Raw genomic sequence first — 20,190 nt, forward strand, 5'->3', positions numbered from 1 at the left:
AGATAAGGCGAGGAGGCCAAATCTCCAAACTCTGAGGTTGCAGCCCAGGAGGGAAAGGGGCTCTTGGTGGCATCAGTGGCACCACCTGGGGGATGGCGAGCGAGCCCTCTGCCCTCGGCCCTGCGGCCAGTCACCCTGCAGGGGCCGCAGGCACCCATGCGCTGCCAGCCGCGGTGCTTGGGGCTGGGTCCATCGCTCTGTGTTGGGGCAAACGTGTTCCTCCTCTACCTAAAGACTGAGACCCTTACCTGTAATGATGCCGTTTTTCTCCAGGGGCTCCTGCCAGCTGACCTTGAGAGACGTGTCCAGGATCTCCGTGAAACTTAGGTGTCCCACAGCTCCGGGTTCTAGCAATTAAACACAAAGACGTCTGTTAGCAAGACAGCCCAATACTCTCTGGTCAGATTTGTGTGGAACGTTCTCACTGTGGAAGGGGGCAGGGAGCTGGGCCAGAGCCCACAGCAAATGTCAGAGAAAACCCAGAAGGGACAGGGAGTCCGAGGTGTTGAAGGTGACCTGGCTACGGTCACATAAATTATTTCACTCAGCCTCATCCCAGTCTCGCCAAGAACTGGAGAGACCGGCAGCAGGAGAGGCAGACACAATCCCTCCTCTGTCTTTCTCCTGATCTGATCTAATTGGAACAACCAGGTGGCTGGATCCTGAAAGCAACCGCGTGCACCAGCATCCCCAGAGGCCTTTGCAGCTGAGTCATGTGTCTGGCTTGTGTAGGGACAGAGCCCGGAGCCCTGGCCTGGAGGCAGTCCTGGCCACAACTGGCTGCAGGGCGATGCCTGCTGACCTGATCCAGAATTCCAGGCTACCACCCTTACTCACTCTCCCCAGGGGCCCCAGGGGCAGGGCGGGCGCGAGAAATTTCCAGCAAAACCGGCATGTTTCCCTGGAGTTTCCCTGACCGTAGCCCCTCCTAGTGCAGGAGGGCAGAGTGGCAGAGCTGCTATTTAACGCTGGGCTCAGCGGGGTTCAAGCCTGGCCCCTCTGCTTGCTGGCTGTGCATTACCTAAGCTCTCTAAGCCTTAGTTTGCTCATCTGTGAAATGGGGAAAATAAAAATGACTCACTCTGCAAGGTAATCGTGAGAAGAAATGGAATAAAACACGGAAGCGCTTAGCGTCTCCTGACACCACAAAAATGCTGATCGACGTCGGTTGTCATCATTAGTAGTTGTCAGTTATCGTACCATCAGAGTATAAAGTCATTTCTAAGATGAGCTTGCTGTCACTTTGAAGAACACCAGAGAGAAAAGGCCTGAGAGGCCAAAACAGGAGTTCAACACATCCAAGATCACGGACGGATTCTGAGAGCCGGAGTGACATTACGAATCTGCTCGGATCCCTCCCTGACTTTGCGGCTGTAAAATTCAACGCCAGGCCCAGGGCAGTGAAGCAACTGCCCGAGGATGCACAGCCACCAAGCCCAGAGCTGGGCCTGGCACGGGGGCCTCCTGCTTGCTCTGGAGGGACTGCAGGGCCGTCTGGGGGCTCAGTAGTCGTGGCGCACGGGCTTACTTGCTCCGCGGCATGTGGGATCTTCCCGGGCCAGGGCTCGAACCCGTGTCCCCTGCATTGGCAGGCGGATTCCTGACCACCGCGCCACCGGGGAAGCCCACATTTCACTCTCTGAGTGTGGAACGTGGTAAAGTAGAACGGCTGTCAGGGCCATCTCATCCTCCCCCAACTGTGAATTTCCAGAAAGACAGTCTGACGGATTTTTGAACTGACTTGTTCTTTTTTCAATCGATAGCGCAGCAAAGAAAGCTTTTTTTTTTTTTTTTTTTTGCGGTACGCGGGCCTCTCACTGTTGTGGTCTCTCCCGTTGCGGAGCACAGGCTCCGGACGCACAGGCTCAGCGGCCACGGCTCACGGGCCCAGCCGCTCCGCGGCATGTGGGATCCTCCCGGACCAGGGCACGAACCCATGTTGCCTGCATCGGCAGGCGGACTCTCAACCACTGTGCCACCAGGGAAGCCCAAAGAAAGCTTTTTGTTCCTTTTCTATCCTCAGTGTTTCTGCTTCCTGGATTCTTGCCCAAATATTCCTGTCCTCTAGCTCTGCTGGAACCAGCTGGCAATGTCTAGGCTTAAGTTTATATTCTGTTTCCTCTCTACTGAGCTTCCCACTCCGCACACCCTGGCCCCAAGTTCTTATTTCATCAGAGCTTTGGAGAAAGAGGCCAGCTGGGTGTGGGGCTAACCGTGGCGCCGTCCGCGCCATCACTACAGAGCGACGGGGGCCATTTCTCCAGCACCCAGAGTCCCAAGTCCTCTTTTAAAGGCCGCCCCCCTCCAAGAGCTGACAGCAGCCCTACCTCCCCCGTTTCAGTGAGATCATCCCTATTTACAAGGATGCTCTATCTTTCTAAGTAGGATGAACAGGCTTCCTGCCTATCAAAAAAATGGTGGTTCAGTTAGAAAATTCTAAAAAGATGACATCACTGCCATTTTTCTCAATTCCCAAGACATTCCTAATTTCTCTTTTCCTTACGAATGCCTGGCCTGGCTGCCTTTAAGGCTCTGCTTCCTGGCTGCACAGCATTATGGGATGTTTCCCCATAGTTAGTGTCTGTCTGTTTAGCTGGCAACAATAGGGCTTTTGTAGGAAAGAATTCAGCCAGGAGTCTTCTCTCATTTATCTGAAGGAGTTCTCTGCTTTTGCCACTTTTTATTTTTAACAAATGTCCTCTGGAAAGTAAAACCTGATATCCAGTTGGACCTGGCTGTGGTTGGAGCTGAGATGCGGCCCTGGCCTCTTCTTTCAATAATGAAATAGAGGGAAACGTCCAAATGATGAAGGGCCGTGACGGGTGCTTGATAGCCGCTCCTAGAGTTCACTACCACCTTCCTTAGTTACGGCGGCTCTCCCCTCCCACCCCGCTTGCAAACGGAAAGCTGTTAGGCTGTGTTTTCCCGCAGAGGACTGGAGCACGGAGCCTCCGAGCAAAAGCAGAACTTCCCTCCTTCCTCCAGAGGTCCCTCTGCTCGCCACCCCGTGCACTGTCCCCAGACCAGCCTCCCCTCATACGACGGTGCCAGAGCCCAGGGAGCCTCCCGTTTCTCTCACGCCCACCCGATTCCCAAAGCGACTGCATCCACTTAGGTGGATGGCACTGATTTCAGATATTTCCATCTGTGGTTAGACCACGGGCTCAATTATATTCCCTTAATTATTTTCCTCGGAAAATAAGGTCACGATCGCTAACTGCTAGGACTCCCAAACCTACGGCTTCAGACTCTCTGCTGCCCATTGGCCACACCTGCCTCCACGTGAGTGTGATCCGACTAAACCCAGCGTCCTAATCCTGGACCTGTTTCCCACCTTTCAGTCACGGGCATCACCATCTGCCCCGTGGCCGGTGCCGAGGTATGTGGAGTGAGATCTGCAGAACCCCTTCTTCCCACCCCCTGAGTCTAAGCAGCCCCCAGTTCTCTGTGCCGTGCCTCTAGCGTCTCCCCTACTGCTGGCTCCACCGCTGGTGTAGAGGTGCACGTAACTATTCGCCTTCCTCCCAGATTGCATCACCTTTATCTCTAGCCCATCATCACAAAACCTCCAGACACAGCTGTGGAAGCACTCAAGTCACAGCCCTAAGGGAGATCCCTCTGTGGTTCCCCAACGCCTAGACTATCTCCGTCCAAGCGTCTTAACTTAGCAGCTGAGACTCTCCTGGGTCGGCTTCCACCTCCTTCTGTAGGGTCACCCCCACCCCACAGACCACACTGAAGCTGAGCTAAACACCTCACACCCTCTCACACTCTCTTCTACTCTCTTTGCCTTTACGGGTTCTATTTCTTCTCAACCATTCTCGGCATCAAAAGCTCATCCATCAGGGCTGACCTCAGTTCTCAGCTCCTCCACAAGACTGACCTGACTCCCCCAGGTATTTTCTGTCACTCCTCACTGGGCTGCCACAGCCACTGCTAACGACCTCCTTCCTCAGTGGCACTGACCTCAGTCCTGTCCACCTCAGATCTGACTAGGCTGGGAGCTCTAAAGGCAGAGGCTGTGCTTACTTATCTCTGCTCCCCGCTTCAACACGCAGCTGGCTACCTCTCACATAATAGGTATTCTACAAACCTCGGAATGGAAGTTCATATACATGTTTGTATGTTGGATAGATGGATGGATGAATCCCCTGTAATTATGACAGGCCCAGTACACACAGAACTTGAGGAGGTAGCCTTAATATTTTTTTAAAAGAAGAGAAGGCTACATCTGACCAACTGTCTCTTTTAATCCTAAAATCTGATGAGGGCTATAGAAAGTTTATAATTATAAGGCAGATTCCAAAGCGGAATATACACATTATATTTTCAAGAACTCACGAAACCTTAAATGAGATTGATCATACTCTGGGCCATAAAACAAACCTCAATAAATTTAAAAGAACTGAAATTATGCAAAGTGTGTTCTTTGACTGTAATGGAGCCAAGCTAGAAGTCAATGGCAGAAAGCCAACAGGAAAATCTCCAACACATGGAAATTAAATGGCACACTTCTAAATAATCCATGGGTCAAAGAGGAAGTCTCAAAGGAAATAAAAATACATAGAGCTCAGTGAAGATGAAACAGAACATATCAAAATATGTGGGTGCAGCTAGAGCAGTGTGAAGAGGAAAATTTATAACACTAAGTGCTTACATCAGAATTGAGGACAGACCTCAAATCAACCACCCCAGTGCCTTACCCCAAGAAATTAACAGAAAAGCAAAATAAACCCAAATCAAGCAGAAGGAAGGAAATGATAAGAGCAGAAATCCATGAAATTGAAAATAAGAACACAATAGAGAAAAATTAATGAAACAAGATAGCGGTTCTTCAAAAAAAATCAATAAAATTGATAAATTTCTAGGAAGAATGACCAAAAACCTCCACAAATAAAACAGAAGAAAGCATGAAATAGGGAATATGACTACATATTTTGCAGCCACTAGAAAAACAAGAAGTACTACCAACAACTTTACACTCAGAAATTCAACAACTTTGTGGATTGATTCCTTGAAAATCACACACTACCAAAATGAAACAGACGACTGGTCAGTACTATAACCATTAAAGAAACCGAATTTATCATTTAAAAACTCCCAAAAAAGAACTCTCCAGGAACAGAGGATTTCACTGAAAAATTCTACCAAACGTTTAAAGAAGAATTAATACCAATTTTACACAACCTCTTCCAGAAGACAGAAGAGTACGAACTTATTTTATGAGGCCAGTATTATGCTGGTACCAAAACCAGACAAAGACAATAAATACAGTAAAGTAAAATTTCAGACCAATATCTCTCATGAACTTAGAGGTAAAACATCTTCCATAAGGTATTAACAAACTGAATCCCACAACATGAACAATAATTATACACCATGACCAAGTGGGATTTATTCCAAGCATGCAAGGTTGGTTCAACATTTGAAGATCAATCCACCTAATCAGTTAACAAACTAAAAAGAAAAATCATATGGTCATATCAATTGATGCTGTAAAAGCAATTGAAAAAATTCAACATTTACTCAGGACAAAAACTCTCAGCAAGTTAATATCAGAGGGAAATTACCTCAACTTGATAAAGAACAGCTATGAGAAATATCATGCTTAACACTGGAAGACCAAATGTCTTCTCTCTAAGATCAAGAACAAGGCAAGAATGTCTGCTCTCACCACTCTTATTCAACACAGTACTAGAAATTCTAGCCGTTGCAATATGGCAAGCAAAAGAAATAAAGGACATATAGATTAGAAAGGAAGAAAGGGAAGGACATGGATATGCCTATAAGAGAAGAATCTTTGTGGTATCGGAACCATGCAGTATCTTGATTGTGATGGTAGATACACAAATCTATACATGTGATAAGTTGCATAGAACGAAACACACGTGCGTGCACGTGCACGCGCACACACACACGAGAACAAATAAAACTGCAGAGATCTAAATTGGATCGATGGGTTGCATCAATGTAGATATCCTGGTTGTGATGTACTATACTTTTGCAAGTGTTACCATTGATGGAAACTGGGCAAAGTGTACATGGGATCTTAGTATTATTTCTTACAAGTTCATGTGAGTCTATAACTATCTCAATAAAATTTCAGTTAAACAAAAAGCAGATAGCAGATCAAAGTCAGAGTATGGGAAGAACATCAGGGATCAGTTAATAGTGGCAGAGTTACTTTTTATCTTTTGAATGGAAGGAATATCAGTGGTCTCAGAGGGTCAAGAAATCCATTTCTATTCTTCCTGTGTCACTAACTTGACATAGACCTTGAGTCAATTCAAGGTGGTTACAGCAGAGTGGTGGAGTGAAAGCCAGGTGGCTATGGGTTATGGGGAGCGGGAGAGGTTAGGAGTCAGAGTAATCGTTTATACTGAGAGCTGGGTGACTCAGTGGGCAGCACGGTCAGGGAGTTGGCACTTCTGGGTGAGGGAGACCTGAGCATATTTGTGGGCTGAGGAAAGGTCAGACTCGTCATCCTCTGAGAGAGGAGGGAAGAGGACCAAGAGTGAGAACATAGGGAAACTCAGGTGGAAGGGAGGGAAGTGAGGAAGCTCATCTTGCATGGCCTTGACCTCTGTAAATGTCATTGCTGGGAGGACAGTGAAGCTGGGTCTCAGGGGGCAGGGCAGAGCGGAGCAGTGGATGACAGCACCGAGCAGAGATAAGTACAGAAGGTCAGACCACACCCAGAGCCCAGCTGAGATGGGAGAGGGGGAAGCTGGAGGAGAGACAAGTGGCAGCCCTTTTGAACTTATTTAAGTTTTAATTCGCCTTATAAAAGAGTACATGCTCATTTTAGCAAAGAGAATATGCAGAGAAATGAGAAGAAAATAGTAAAATGATACCCATAATCATGTCACATGGAGATAACAACTGTCGGAATTGTGATATATTTCCTTCAAGGTCTTTTCTCAGCTAATATGGTCTTATACAAGTGTATTTGTATAAACTTTGTAACTCATGTAGTTTTGTATACTGTTTTTTTTTTTTAACCATGTAACATGAGATCGAGACTGTTTCCTCGCAAAACTTTTTTTTAATAACTACAAAATATTTAGTATATTGTCATTCCATAGTTTTTCAATTATCCCCCTTAGGAACATTTGAATATTTTTCATTTTTTTTCGATTACTAATAATTGTAATTAACCTCATTGTATATAAATCTTTGCGCACATCTGTGATCATTTTCTCAGAAAATGTTTTCCAGAAGCATCAGTGGGCCTAGGAGCAGAGGAACAGCTGATCTGAATCGACCAGCTGGAGACAATGGGAAGTCCAGGGTCTTAGAGAGGCGCAGGTGAGATTCCCCTGGGGAAGGTCGGGGACGACATGGGCTGGGAGGCTTTAAGGGGAGATTCAAGAAGAAGGCAAGGGGATTGGAAGTTGAAATCTGAGTGAAGAGAAGTCTAGGAAGGCAAGACCAAAGGCGGACTGTACAGCTGGGACTGGACAGTCCCTCTTGTCCTCACAGCTCCTTCCTCTAGCCAGGCTTCCTTCCATACTCCACAGACCGTCTCTGCCCAACATTATTACTACTTTCAGTGACTTACCTCTCCAGGGTGAGCAGACTGTGAACACACTGAGAACACGGAGCTTCCTAGAGACCCACCCTTGCTCCTGCCCTGTGCTGGATACGACAGTGGCCCAAACCTCTTTGACAATTGTCTAAAGGCTATCGACAAGACACTTGGAAAGGAGTACTCACTGTCTTCATGTGTCCGTATGAGCTGAGGCGGGCTCGGAGGCCCGTCGCCCGGAGTGGTGAAACACAGAACTGACGTGAAGTAAGCAGTAAACTTCTTTAAGTTTGTTATGTACCCATGGTGGACTCCATGGAAATCTGGAGCAATGGTGACGACAGTGACGGCCTCGGGGACATCGGCTGGCCACGCCAGAAGCTGGGATGGAACAGGGTGAAAAAGAGATCCTTTTAATTGCATGTCTTCACCCTCAAGTCTGCACCAGAATTTTATTTCACAATTAAAATGTCTTCAAAGAAAGCGAAGTTGTAATTAAGGAACCCCATACATCCTACATTTTATAATCTCACTGAAAAATATTGAGTTTAAAAGATATCTCATAGATTATTGAGTACAAATATGTATATTTAAATATATATTTTATACATGGGTACATAAATAAAATATCTACTCTAACTCACATTGGGAAAATGGACACTCCTCAAACCTTCACCTTCTGTTCACTTAAACATGTTACAGAACATATTTATTTTTTAACATTTAGAAATAATGATGACATTACTGTTATTCAACTGCATCAGTACAATCAAACATCAATACAAATATTTTTCTAGTTAGGCACCTATGCTGATTCAAAAAGAAGCCCCTGGTTCAACGGGAACAATGTTAATTATTTATAATTTATATGACACCAGTTTTCTAAAAAGGATTTTAGGAGACATTATAATTTTAAAGAAATATAGTACATATACACATTCCAAGGGAACTTGTTTTAATGTTTTGGCAACATTATGTATGAGTGTGACTTTTAATTCCTCTGACACCAAACATTTCTAGGGTTAATTAGGTCTGAAAATTGACACTGTGCAGAACAAGGAGCATATTTATATAGATTTTAGGCCGACAATCAAGCCATCGAACGAACACCCCAGTCTTGCCAAATAAGACCTGACAGGAGAGTCATGAAGGCAGACTCCACTTCGTTGATCAATGATTTCCTTTCTAAGAAGCTTCTGACTGTAGATACCTCTGGGGGGGGGGGGGGGGGGGTGGGGGGGGGAAAGGATTCCCTTCTTGTGTTTTTAATTTGTGTCCAGCCTTCGAGGAAGCCACGCTGCTGGGGGGGGGGAAAGGCAGGACAGATTTCTAGCTACGTCTGCCTTTCTAGTGAAAACCAAGTGTTTTAGTAAGTTGAATCCAAATGGAAAAAAAAATTAACTGTGTGTCTGAGGCAATAACAGTCTGAATCTGAAATGACCAAGTTTTCAAGCAAACTCTCTACAAAGACACTCCCTGAGTTCACCTGCTGTCACAGAAGATCTGCGAACATGCTGCAGGTAACATTCAGATGGTCTCCCAGGCCAGCCAGGAGATGCTGATCTGTACTTTTGGAAACTGCATCCAGGTACATCTCTGAAGGTACTCAGACAAAGGGCAGATAGGAGTCTGTCCTTGTCTCTAATTCAGTCCGGATAGGTGCCCCGAGTCAGCTGGTCCCAGTTCTACAAACAGAACTTTCCCTAAAGTAGCGAGAGGGGGACCTACTTAACCTTACTTGGTAGAAACATCACTCAGTTGCACCCAGTGCGCTTTGAGAGGACGCCCTTCCAGGAAGAAGCCTGTACACGTGCTGATTCCAATCAACAGGGGTAAGTCTCCCACTGGGCATTTTAAAATGGACGGCTCTTCCCATAACATTGCTCGGTTCTATACGAACCATCCTCTTTTTTTCTTTCTTTTTGTTTTTTGGCCACGCTGCGCGGCTTGCGGGATCTTAGTTCCCCCACCAGGGACTGAACCTGCGCTCTCGGCAGTGAAAGCACCGAGTCCTAACCACTGGACCGCCAGGGAATTCCCGTGCACCATCCTCTTGATAACCAATGATTTGAGTTTCTGAACCAGTATAGCTGATGAAAAGACCCTGGATAAAAGGTGACCCCAGAAGGTCAACACACTCTGTAACCGGATGCCGTGGGTTCCTGATGAAATGAGGGGCGCGCAGCCCCCTCACTCATCAGAAGACCATGACACGCCATGGCAGCCGCCCGGAGGCTGTGGCCCAAGGCGCCTACCTTGTAGCCCTGGTTGATGCCGTTGATGAACTGCTGGGGTGGAGGGTTCCACAGGAACTGGATGGTCGTGGAGTTCACGGCTTCCACCTGCACGTTCTGCGGGGGCGAGGTCGGCACTGCTCCAGGGCAGCGGAGGGAGACAGCAGGACACGCGGCGGGAGGCGCGGGGCAGGGGGTGGGGTGGGGAGAAGAGACTCTTAGCTGCTGCTCAGGATTCACCGGCCACCGCAGCGCTGAGAACGGGGAGGGTGATGGACGTTTTGGGAAGCTAATCGTGACGTTACAAAGAAGAACTGGGCGACTTCTCATTTTCTGCTGGGGAATTCTTTAAGGCACATGCAGAAAAGTGGACCGGATCACCTTAGCCCCATGGGCGAGCCTTTCCTAGGGATCCCAGGATGGATAGCAAACAAAAGCTTTCTCTGATGTTTTTTTTCAGCTACCCAATATTTGAGATCGAGGCAAGGTTTCATCCAGAAATCTGCCTTCCCTGTTATATGTCACAGTGTTTCAAGCCCAATTATCCTTCACATGAAAAAAAAAATCCTTTTTCATAGGTATTGTTATTTATTCATCTGTAGGCTAAATTTCTCTTTGTCTGCCATAGAAATTATCATTTAAAAAAATTCCACTTTCCACTTCTTTTATTGATTTCAACAGCTACCGAACCCAATTATACACCTGTCCAGTGGCCTGTCTTCAAGGAAGTCATATTCTAGGGGAGGCACTCATAGAATTGAAATAGGCAAGCAACTCTAGAAAACACACAGGGCAGAGCCTCTGCCCTAGGAAAGCGTGGAAGGCCTCACATCAGAAGACACCTGCACTAGGTCTGGGATAGAACTCTGAGGAGGGAAAGGCCTTGAGAAAGGCATTCGCACCTGGGAAAATGGAGTGAGCAAAGGCGTGGTATTATGCAAAACCTGGTGAATGGTGAGAAAACAGTGAGCATGGCTGGACATGGGGCCCAGGGGGTAAGAGGGGCGGAGGAAGTGGACAGGTCACTGTGGGGATTGCCTCACATGCCAAACACAACGGACAACAGTGTATACGGTAGGCAATGGGGAATCAAAAGCCTTGGAAAACAGCAGTGACGTGACGTGGCCAGCTTTTTAAGGACGATAACCTCAGTGGCCCCTGGAGAGGGTACCAGTCCACTGGCTGTGCCATAGCAGCTTTTGGCAGGATGCAAACGAAGGTCCTGGTTCTTTAGGAGCTTGTTTCAAAAGAAAGACACTGAATCCCAAAGGATCCTTTGGCTTAAGGTACAGGAACAAAGACAAGAGTCTCTTGGCACAAAACACGTGAGGACAGAGCGTGGTCCTGTTAAAAAGTACTACACACACCTTTCAGTACACTCTTCTTTAGAAGCTCATCTCATTAGGCAGAGGTGAAAAACATCGAATTCATCCAGGCCCCTCCAGTCACGCTCCACGCCACCTGTCTTTTCCCAACTGCTCTGGCTGCGCTATCTCTGGGTCCCTCCCTCAGTAAGTCACCAAGAAGACTGTCCCACTTCTCACCCGGCACCCATCCAAAATTTGTGGACTAGAAATGGCCACGGGGGTTGCTTTGCCTAGGCTGTAGAAAGTTGGAAAGAACATCGCAGCCATTAAGCATGAGAAAAAGCTGAACAAACCATAGAGTCCGAACTTTTCTTGAGCCCGTAAGGAAGCTGAGGTCACAGGGCAACCAAGTGTCTAAAATAAAAGAAAAGACGGACCTCCCCAAGGAGTAGGAATGTGAACATGGGCTCGCCTGTGACAGAGCACGAGAGAAAGAGCAAAATGGACACCACACAATTGGGAAAGTTCAGCGAGATTCTTAAAGAATTGCTAAAGGCTGAATGTGGGCTAGCAAGGCAGTATCTAGAAAGCCTGTGCTGCACATACACAAAAAGGTGCAATGCACGTAAGACACAAAAGCAAGAATAACAGCCCTTCTCACCAGAAACTCTGCGAGTCAGGAGGTAATGGGGTGATATCTTTAAAGTACTGATAGAAAAATCTACCACCCCGGAATTCTATATTCTGTGAAAATATCTTCTAAATATGAAAGCAAAATAAAGACATTTTCAGAAAGACAAAAACTGAGAGAATTCATTACTGGCAGACCTGCATGCACTATGACAAATGTTAAAGGAATATGACATCAGACACCAAAACTTTAGATCTATGCAAAGAATTGATGACTTCTGGGAATAGTTAAAATGAAGTAAATATAATGTACTTTTTTCTTACTTTGGTTCACTCTCAAAAAATAGTAGCAATTTATTGTGGGCTTATAACATAGGTAAGAATAAAATGACTGACCACAATAGCACAAAAGGTGGGAAGAAGGGATTGAAAGTATACTGTTACAAGGTCCCTACATTATTCACACAATGGATTTCAAGATACACTGTAGTTAATGAATGATATATATCTTTAAACTCCAGAGTAATCACTAAACAGATTTGAAAAAGAGATATAAATAAGGCAAGAGTAGCAAAAATAATGTAATTGTAAAAATATCTAATGAATCAGAAAGCAGGCAGGCAAAAGGAAGAGAAAAGGAAAAAGATAAGAGAGAGAACAAATAGAAAACAATTAGCGAGACGGCAGGTTTTAATCCCATCATATCGACAGTTACATTAAATGTATAATGTAATATATTATCAATATATTTTACTGTATCAGCCAATAGAAGAGAGATTATCAGTTGGATGAAGAGCGAGACCCAACTACACGGTGTTTAAAACAACCCCACTTTGAATATGAGGGCACAAATAGCTTAAAAGTAAGAGAGTGGGAAAAAATACACGAAACGCTAATTATAAATGAACCTGGAGTGGTTATATTAATATCAGTCAAAGTAAATACCCTACCAAGGAATAAAACCAATGAGAAAGAGGGATACTGTGTAATGACGACGTGATCTATTCACCAAGAAGACTCAGCGACCCTAAATGCAGATGCAGCAGCTCCAAAGTACAAAAGGCAAAACTGAGAAAACTGAAAGTAAAAACTAGACAAATCTATTGGTAGAGCTGGTGGCTTCAACACTCCTTTATTTAAGAAAAAAGAGGTAGACAAAGAATATCAGTAAGGATCTACAGGAACCACATCATCAAGCAACTGGACCTACACAATATTTCTTTTGAAATCTACCCAGTAACAACATACTACACATTCTTTTCAAGCACATATGGAACTTCACTGAGGTGGACATATTTGGAATATACATGTCATACAAAACAAACCTAAACAAGTTAAAAATAACTGAAATCACAGAAAGTATGTTTTATGACCCAACAGAATTAAACTTGAAATTAACGACAGAAAGATATGTGGAAAATCCCTAAAAACTTCAAGATTAAGGAGCACATTTCAGAATAACCCATGAGTTGAAGAGGAAATCACGTGGAAAGTCAGAAAGCATTTTCAGTTTAATGAAAGTGAAAAACACGACATATCAAAATTTGGGGATGCAGAAGTGTTAGAGGGGAATGTATAGCAGTTAGATGTTTATATTAGAATCTAAACTTCTGCCTTAAGAATCTGTGAGAGTAAATTAAACCTATGGAAAGAAACGGTAAAGAAAAAGAGCAGAAATCAATGAAACAAAAATAAACAATAACTGAGAAAAATCAATGAATCCAAAAGCTGGTTCTTTTAAATATCAATAAACTCCTAGCCAGACTGATCAAGAATAGACAGAAATCACCAATTACCAACATCACCAGTATCAGGAGACGCCTCTATAAACCCGACTGAGATTAAGAGAATAAAAGAGCATTTTGAGTATCTTTATGCTCACTAATTCAACAACTTAGATGAAATGAACAAATTCTTTAAAAGAAACACACTTCCAATCTACTCAAGAAGAAATAGATGACCTGAGTAGTCAAAGAGCTATCAAATATTTGAATGCAAAATTAAACCCTTCCAACAAAAAAAAACTCTAAGCATATAAGGTTCACTGGTTAATTCTACCAAGCATTTGAAGAACAATGAAATAAAAGACATTCTAAAGCATTATCGTGACACCAAAATAAGAAACAGATGTTGGAAAGAAAAAGAGAAAACTACAGGCCAAATATCCCTGAGAACACAGGTGCAAAAATCCTTAATAAAAGATTAGAAAGTCAAATTCAGCAATACGTAAAAATCACAGTTTATCCTAATCAAGTGGGGTTTATCTTATAAACATAAGGCTGGCTCAATATCTGAATATCAATCAGGGTAATTCAACATTATCAATAGAATTTAAAAAATATAATCACCCTAATAGATTTAGAAAAAGAATTTGACAAAATTCAACCTCCAATAGTGATTAAAAAAAAAAAAAAACCCTCAAACTAGGAATTAAAAGGAACGTACTAAACTTGCTAAGGAGCATCTGTAAATCACCTACAACCAACAACTTATTTAAAATGAAAAACTGAATGCTTTCCCCTAAGCTCAGTAACAAAGCAAAGGTGTCTTTCTTGCCATTCCTATTCTGGAAGGGCAAGCTGGTGCAGTAATCCAAGAAAAAGAAATAAAAGGCATACAGATAGAAAAGGAAAACAAAACAAAACAAAACAAAAAAACCTCTCTCTATTCACAGACAATATGATCATCCATGTAGAAAATTCCTCAGTCTGCCAACTATACACTCCTAGAACTGAAATTAGCAAGATCATAGGATGCAAGATCAAAACACAGAAGTCAATTATATTTTGAAACATGAGCAACAGGACAACTGGAAATTGAAAGTAAAAATTTAGTACTGGGGCTTCCCTGGTGGCGCAGTGGTTAAGAATCCACCTGCCGATGCAGGGGACATGGGTTCGAGCCCTGGTCGGGGAAGACCCCACATGCCGCGGAGCCACTAAGCCCGTGCGCCACAACTACTGAGCCTGCGCTCTACAGCCCGCGAGCCACAGCTACTGGGCCCACGTGCTGCAGCTACTGAAGCCCTTGCGCCTAGAGCCCATGCTCTGCAACAAGCGAAGCCCCCGCAATGAGAAGCCTGCGCACCACAACGAAGAGAAGCCCCCGCTCGCTGCAACTAGAGAAAGCTTGCACGCAGCAACGAAGACTCCACGCAGCCAAAAATAAATAAATAAAATAAAATAAAATAAAGTCAGTACCATTTACATGGCAGTTAAAACATGAAATAGATATAAAGTTAACAAACTGTATGCAAGATCTGTGTGCTGAAAACTGATGAAAGAAATCAAAGCCCCAAGTAGATGAAGACTCACATGTTAATGGACTGGAAGACAACATAACAAAGATGTCAATTCTCCCCCAACTGATCTATGGGTTGAATGCAATCCCAATCAAAACTGCAGCTAGCAGCTTTTAGAAATTGAAAAGTTGACTTTAAAATTTATATGGAAAAACAAAGAAATCAGAATAGCAAAATCAAATTCAAAAAAGAACAAAATTGGACAATCTTTACTACATGATATCAAAACTAACTCGAAAGCTACAGTAATTAAAACAAAGTGTTACTGGAGAAAGGAGGAACCCATCGATCAATAAAACAGAGTTCAGAAATTATTCACATACGTATCAGTTGGTTTTTAACAAAAGCACAAAGGCCAACGGTGGAAAAAGACAGTCTTTTCAACAAATGGTGCTGGAACAAACTGGACATCCATGTGCCAAAAAACCCCACAAAAACCAATCTGGATCTATACCTTACACCATATATGAGAACTAACTCAAAATGGATATGGATCACAGGCTTAAATGTAAATCTATAATTATAAAGATTCTAGGAAAATATAGTTTTGATGTCGGGTTAGGCAAAGATTTCTGGATATGACAGCAAGGGTACAACCCACAAAAGAAGAAAACTGTAAACTTCTGCTCTATGAAAGACACCTGCTGAGAGAATGAAAGGAGAGGCCTCAGATTGGGAGAAAATACTTGTAAGACACATACATATCCAATAAAGGACTTTTATTCAGAATACATACAAAAAACTTTCAAAACTCAATAATAAGAAAACCAGAAACTCAAAAAATTGCCAAAAATAATTAAATAGTTACTTCAACAAAGAAAATATAACGACAGAAATAAGCACATGAAAAGGCCCTCAATCGACATCACTGGCCACCAGGGAAATTAAATCGCGATGTGATATCGCTATATACCTACTAGAAGAGTTAAAATAAAACAATGACCAGATTTTCGTGAAGATGCAAAGCAACTGAAAGTCTCATACTTTTAATGGGAATGCAGAATGGTAACAGTTACTTGGAAAACACTTTGGTAGTTTCTTACAGAGTTAAACACGCTCTAGCCACACAATCCAGCAGTCCTACCCCTAAGTATGTATGCAACAGAAGTGAAAACTTCAGTTCACATAAAAATCCTTGTGCCATGTTTATAGCAGTTTTAGTAATAACCACCCTAAACTGGAAACATCCCAAAGCCCTTCAACTGGTGGAGAGGACAACGAACTATGGTCCGTCCATGGGATGGAACACTGCTCAGCAGCGAGCGGGAAGGAACGTCTCACGCTCACCAACAACATAGGTGGGCCTCGAATGCATTACACTAGGGAAAGGGGCCTGACTCAAAAGGCTACATGCCGGGTCTTCCCACGTTTATGATATTCTGTGAAAGGAAAAGCTAAAGGAGAGAAGACGCGGATGGTTGCCAAGGGCTGAGGGTAGGCGCAGAGCTCTACCCTCGAGGTAGAATTTTACTGTATGTCAGTTATACCGCAATAAAACTGAGTCTAAAAATGCTGCAGATTCTTTGACGCTCTTTCTCATCTAGAGGTGGTGTCTGTGTCTGGACCCCCTGAATGCAGGCTCTGTGACTATTCTGACCAAGAGAATACAACCCAGGCCTTAATGACCTAGAAGCTTCTACTCCTTTATCTCCAGAACTGTCCTTTCTGGGAGCCCCGAGAGGCCATGACAGGAGTCTGGCGACCCTGCAGCCACCATGCTGGAGCGGCTGTGTGCAGGTGCCCAGGTGGACAGCCCCAGGGTGCCCGGCCTCACAGCCTTCCCTGCTAAGGCACCAACACGTGAGTGAACCCATCTCCCCTCCCCCGACACCCAACCGCCAGCCCAGCCCATCTGCCAACTGACTGGGCACAAGGCACTGCCCCCCCCCGCCGGGCTCCAATTCCCAGCCCACCCAACCATGAGATATGATGCCTTCAGCCTCTAAGTTTATTCTACAGCAATGGATAACCGGGACACTCTCCCCTGGAAGAAAGAAGGAAAAGAGAAAAGAGGGAAAGGGAAGGGGAAGGAAAAATATCAAGAGCTGTTTGGGAAAGGACTGAAAAGAGCTGTGACGTTTTCTCTTAGAAGCCACGCTCTCTTTCTTTGCAGGCTTAGTTCTGGGATTTCGTTTCCAATCCCTGACTCTGAAATTCCGTACAACTTTCCAGTCAAATGTTGTTCTATTTCTCTAAACTAAGACCATACGGATCAAACACTTTACTAAAATGGCATTTTGCATAAACTGAACGAGCAGTAATCTCCTGCCGTTCTTTGCTTTGCTTTGCGCTGGTGTCACGTAACAGCCATGCCGAGGGGCGCTCATTTGCCTGGTTCTGGCCCCTCACCCCACGCCAGGACCCAGGACCCAGGCCTCCAGGCCTCCAGCCCTGGCTGACCCCGTTAAGAAGGCAATTCCCCCTCCCTTCTCATTACCCAAGACGGCACACAACCATGAGACTCGAGAACCACTGTCTGTGCCGTCCTCACATCAAAGCTCACGGGGTCCGGCCCTTTTGCACACACTCTCCACCCCAAAGTCACAGGATGGAGGTTCTGAAGCCTCAGATTCTTTCCTCTTACCCATCCTGGGTTTTACTCCAAAAATCGCCAATTTTTCTCAGCACCCTTCTCTCTCAGATCCTTCAGCTTCTCTTTTTCCTGATTATCGTCATCAAAAGTGACTCAGCTTTGCGAACAACGGGATTAAAAATTCCCTCAAGTGAGAAGACCTACAGCCCATAAATCCTTCTCGACAGTGCTTAAAACAAAGGAGTCACTGTGGCTGAAAGGTCTTAATTAGTGACGGTTACGTAACCCTGCCCTTCTGGGAAAGGCCGGGCTTAGGTTCTGAGCTGCCACCGGTCTGCAGAAAGGTGGAGGCCCACGTGTCCAGAGCCGGGTTCAGTCTTCACCAGGATCCTAGCTGGAAGCTGTGGCCTCCTGCTGCTGGGAGTAAGGCCTCCAGGGACCTTTTCTCCCCAGATAATTAGCATTTGAAGTGCCATTCTTTCCAAGGCTCTAACTGCAGGCCTTTGAAGAGGCCTGGTGAAGCGACAGGTGTTATGCTTTTTTGTGATCTTCATTGCTCAAAAAAAAAAAAAATCGATTTTCACCAGATAATTCCCCCACAGCACAGATCCCAGTGTGTCCTCGGTCTTAAGCTGGATACAGCGTTAGCTCACTGGACACTGTCTCAATTCTCACAGCCGACGACAAGGAGCCCTGTGGGGAAGCACCCAGCACGCGAGGGCACCTAACAACCAGGTTATGTGAAAGGAAAACCACAGGAGTGGTTTCAGATACAGGAGTCCTTTTCCTTATGGAAAACTGTTTGCAACCTAAAACAAGGGCCATTTCTGGGAGCTGAGAACGGATTTCTTGGCGAGTGGCGAGCAGGGGGCACTGCAGGGTAGAGTGGTCCCATCAGGGTGCTGTCCGCGGGGTGCTGTCCTGGGCTGGGAGATACTGATGTCTGTTCAACTTTTCACAGTAGCAAACCATTGTTTACAGCCACTCAAAAATTTACAACTGTTGAAATTACATTTGAAAACTATACGCGTGCATTACATACGCTGCTAAGCGAAAAAAAGGCAAATCCGAAAAGGCTACATACCTTAGGAGTCCACAACTATATGACATTCTGAGAAAGGCAGAACTGAATACAGCAAAAGATCAGTGGTTGTCAGGGCTGGGGAGGGAGGGATGAAGAGATGGAACGCGGGATTCTAGGGCGAGGAAACGAGTCTGTGTGATACTGTAATGGGGGACACGTGTCATTCTACATGTGTCCAAGCCCATGGAATGTCCAACACCAAGAGTAAATCCTGAAGCAAACTATGGATTCTGGGTGATAAACAGGCGTCAGAATAGGTTCATCGACGCTAACAGAATTACCATCTGGAGGGGCATATGCTGACAGTGAGGGACGCTGTGGGAAGGGCAGGGGCAGATGGGAAATCTCTGTGCCCGCTGTTCAAATTTGCTGTGAACCTAAAATTCCTCTAAAGTCTTTTTAAAAAGTGAAGCTGTACATAGACTTGCTCTGTAAACCTCCTGAATCCGTCGCCATTTTGCACTTTCTACAATATATAGTATCTGCGGCCAGCGGGGCTGGGAGTGGCCAAGCCACGCGCTCCCTGACGCCCACTCCTCCAGCTTGTCAAGCTGAGCTTTACTTTAGCTGCAAGGTGCTTCTCCTCAGTGAATCGTTGTTGCTGTTGTTCAGTGTGTGTGGGTATTTTCTTCAATTAATTTGGTTAGTGTTTTCACCCAGTCATATATACAGGGCACGTGTGATTGTGCTTACGATTATTCTCTGGTACCAAGTGCTCCCCAATAAAACAAGAATGATTGAAAAATCTGTTCTTTTCCCTCATTCCCTTCCTTCCATCTTGGATCGTGATGTAAACTCAGCAAGATCTGATTCTTGATGAAATTTCAAAATGAGTCATTTTTTAGAAATTTAAAAACATGTTTAAAAATAATAACCTACAGAAGACATAGAAAATGGACTTGAGGACATGGGGTGGGAGGGCGAAGCTAGGGTGAAGTGACAGCAGCATCGACATATGTACACTACTGAACGTAAGACGGCTGGTGGGAAGCAGCAGCACAGCACAGGGAGGTCGGCTCGGTGCTCTGCGATGACCTAGAGGGGCGGGATAGGGAGGGTGGGAGGGAGGCTCAAGAGGAAGGGGATCTGGGGACATGTGTACGCATACGGCTGATTCGCTTTGCTGCACAACAGAAACTAACGCAGTATTGTGAAGCAATTACACTCCAATAAAGATCTATTAAGAGAAAAAAAAAAAGGATTCCTTGGTGCTCAACTGTAGAATCTGAAGAAAAGAAAGCAAATATGTGAAAGTACATGGCACTGCTCTTGGCAAGGGTGGCCATCGTGGCTTAGTAAGTAACGAAGCGGAGAATGAATGGGTCCATCCGAATTCCAAGCGGCTGCTTCCCACGGAAGAAGACGAATCAGAGAAGGAAGCAAAAGGGTATATGCTTCCCGGGGGCTTTGGAAGGCAGTGAGGGTCACTGGCCACAGAGGTGACAGCCAGTGATGAAGGAGGAAGGGCAGAGAAAGCGGTGTGGCAGGGAGGTAGGGAACTGCGTGTGTGCATGTGTACACATGTGCATGTGTGTGCGGGTACATGTGTATGTGTGAGGAGAGGGAGGGAAAG

At 45.0% G+C, this 20,190-nt stretch overlaps 1 protein-coding gene across 1 annotated transcript in view; it reads right to left on the bottom strand.

The window, feature by feature from the left end:
- Positions 1–20,190, bottom strand: part of SDK1 (sidekick cell adhesion molecule 1) — a gene marked incomplete at its 5' end in the record, with an annotated part of 365,000 nt that overhangs the window by 153,888 nt on the left and 190,922 nt on the right. The window contains 3 exons of the mRNA XM_007447090.1: positions 249–347; positions 7,717–7,909; positions 9,784–9,899. Coding sequence (XP_007447152.1) covers positions 249–347; positions 7,717–7,909; positions 9,784–9,899 — 408 coding nt within the window. The remainder of the gene's footprint in view (positions 1–248; positions 348–7,716; positions 7,910–9,783; positions 9,900–20,190) is intronic.

Source organism: Lipotes vexillifer, unplaced genomic scaffold (assembly GCF_000442215.2).
Source record: "Lipotes vexillifer unplaced genomic scaffold, Lipotes_vexillifer_v1.1 scaffold625, whole genome shotgun sequence".
NCBI classification, from domain to species: Eukaryota; Metazoa; Chordata; class Mammalia; order Artiodactyla; family Lipotidae; genus Lipotes; species Lipotes vexillifer.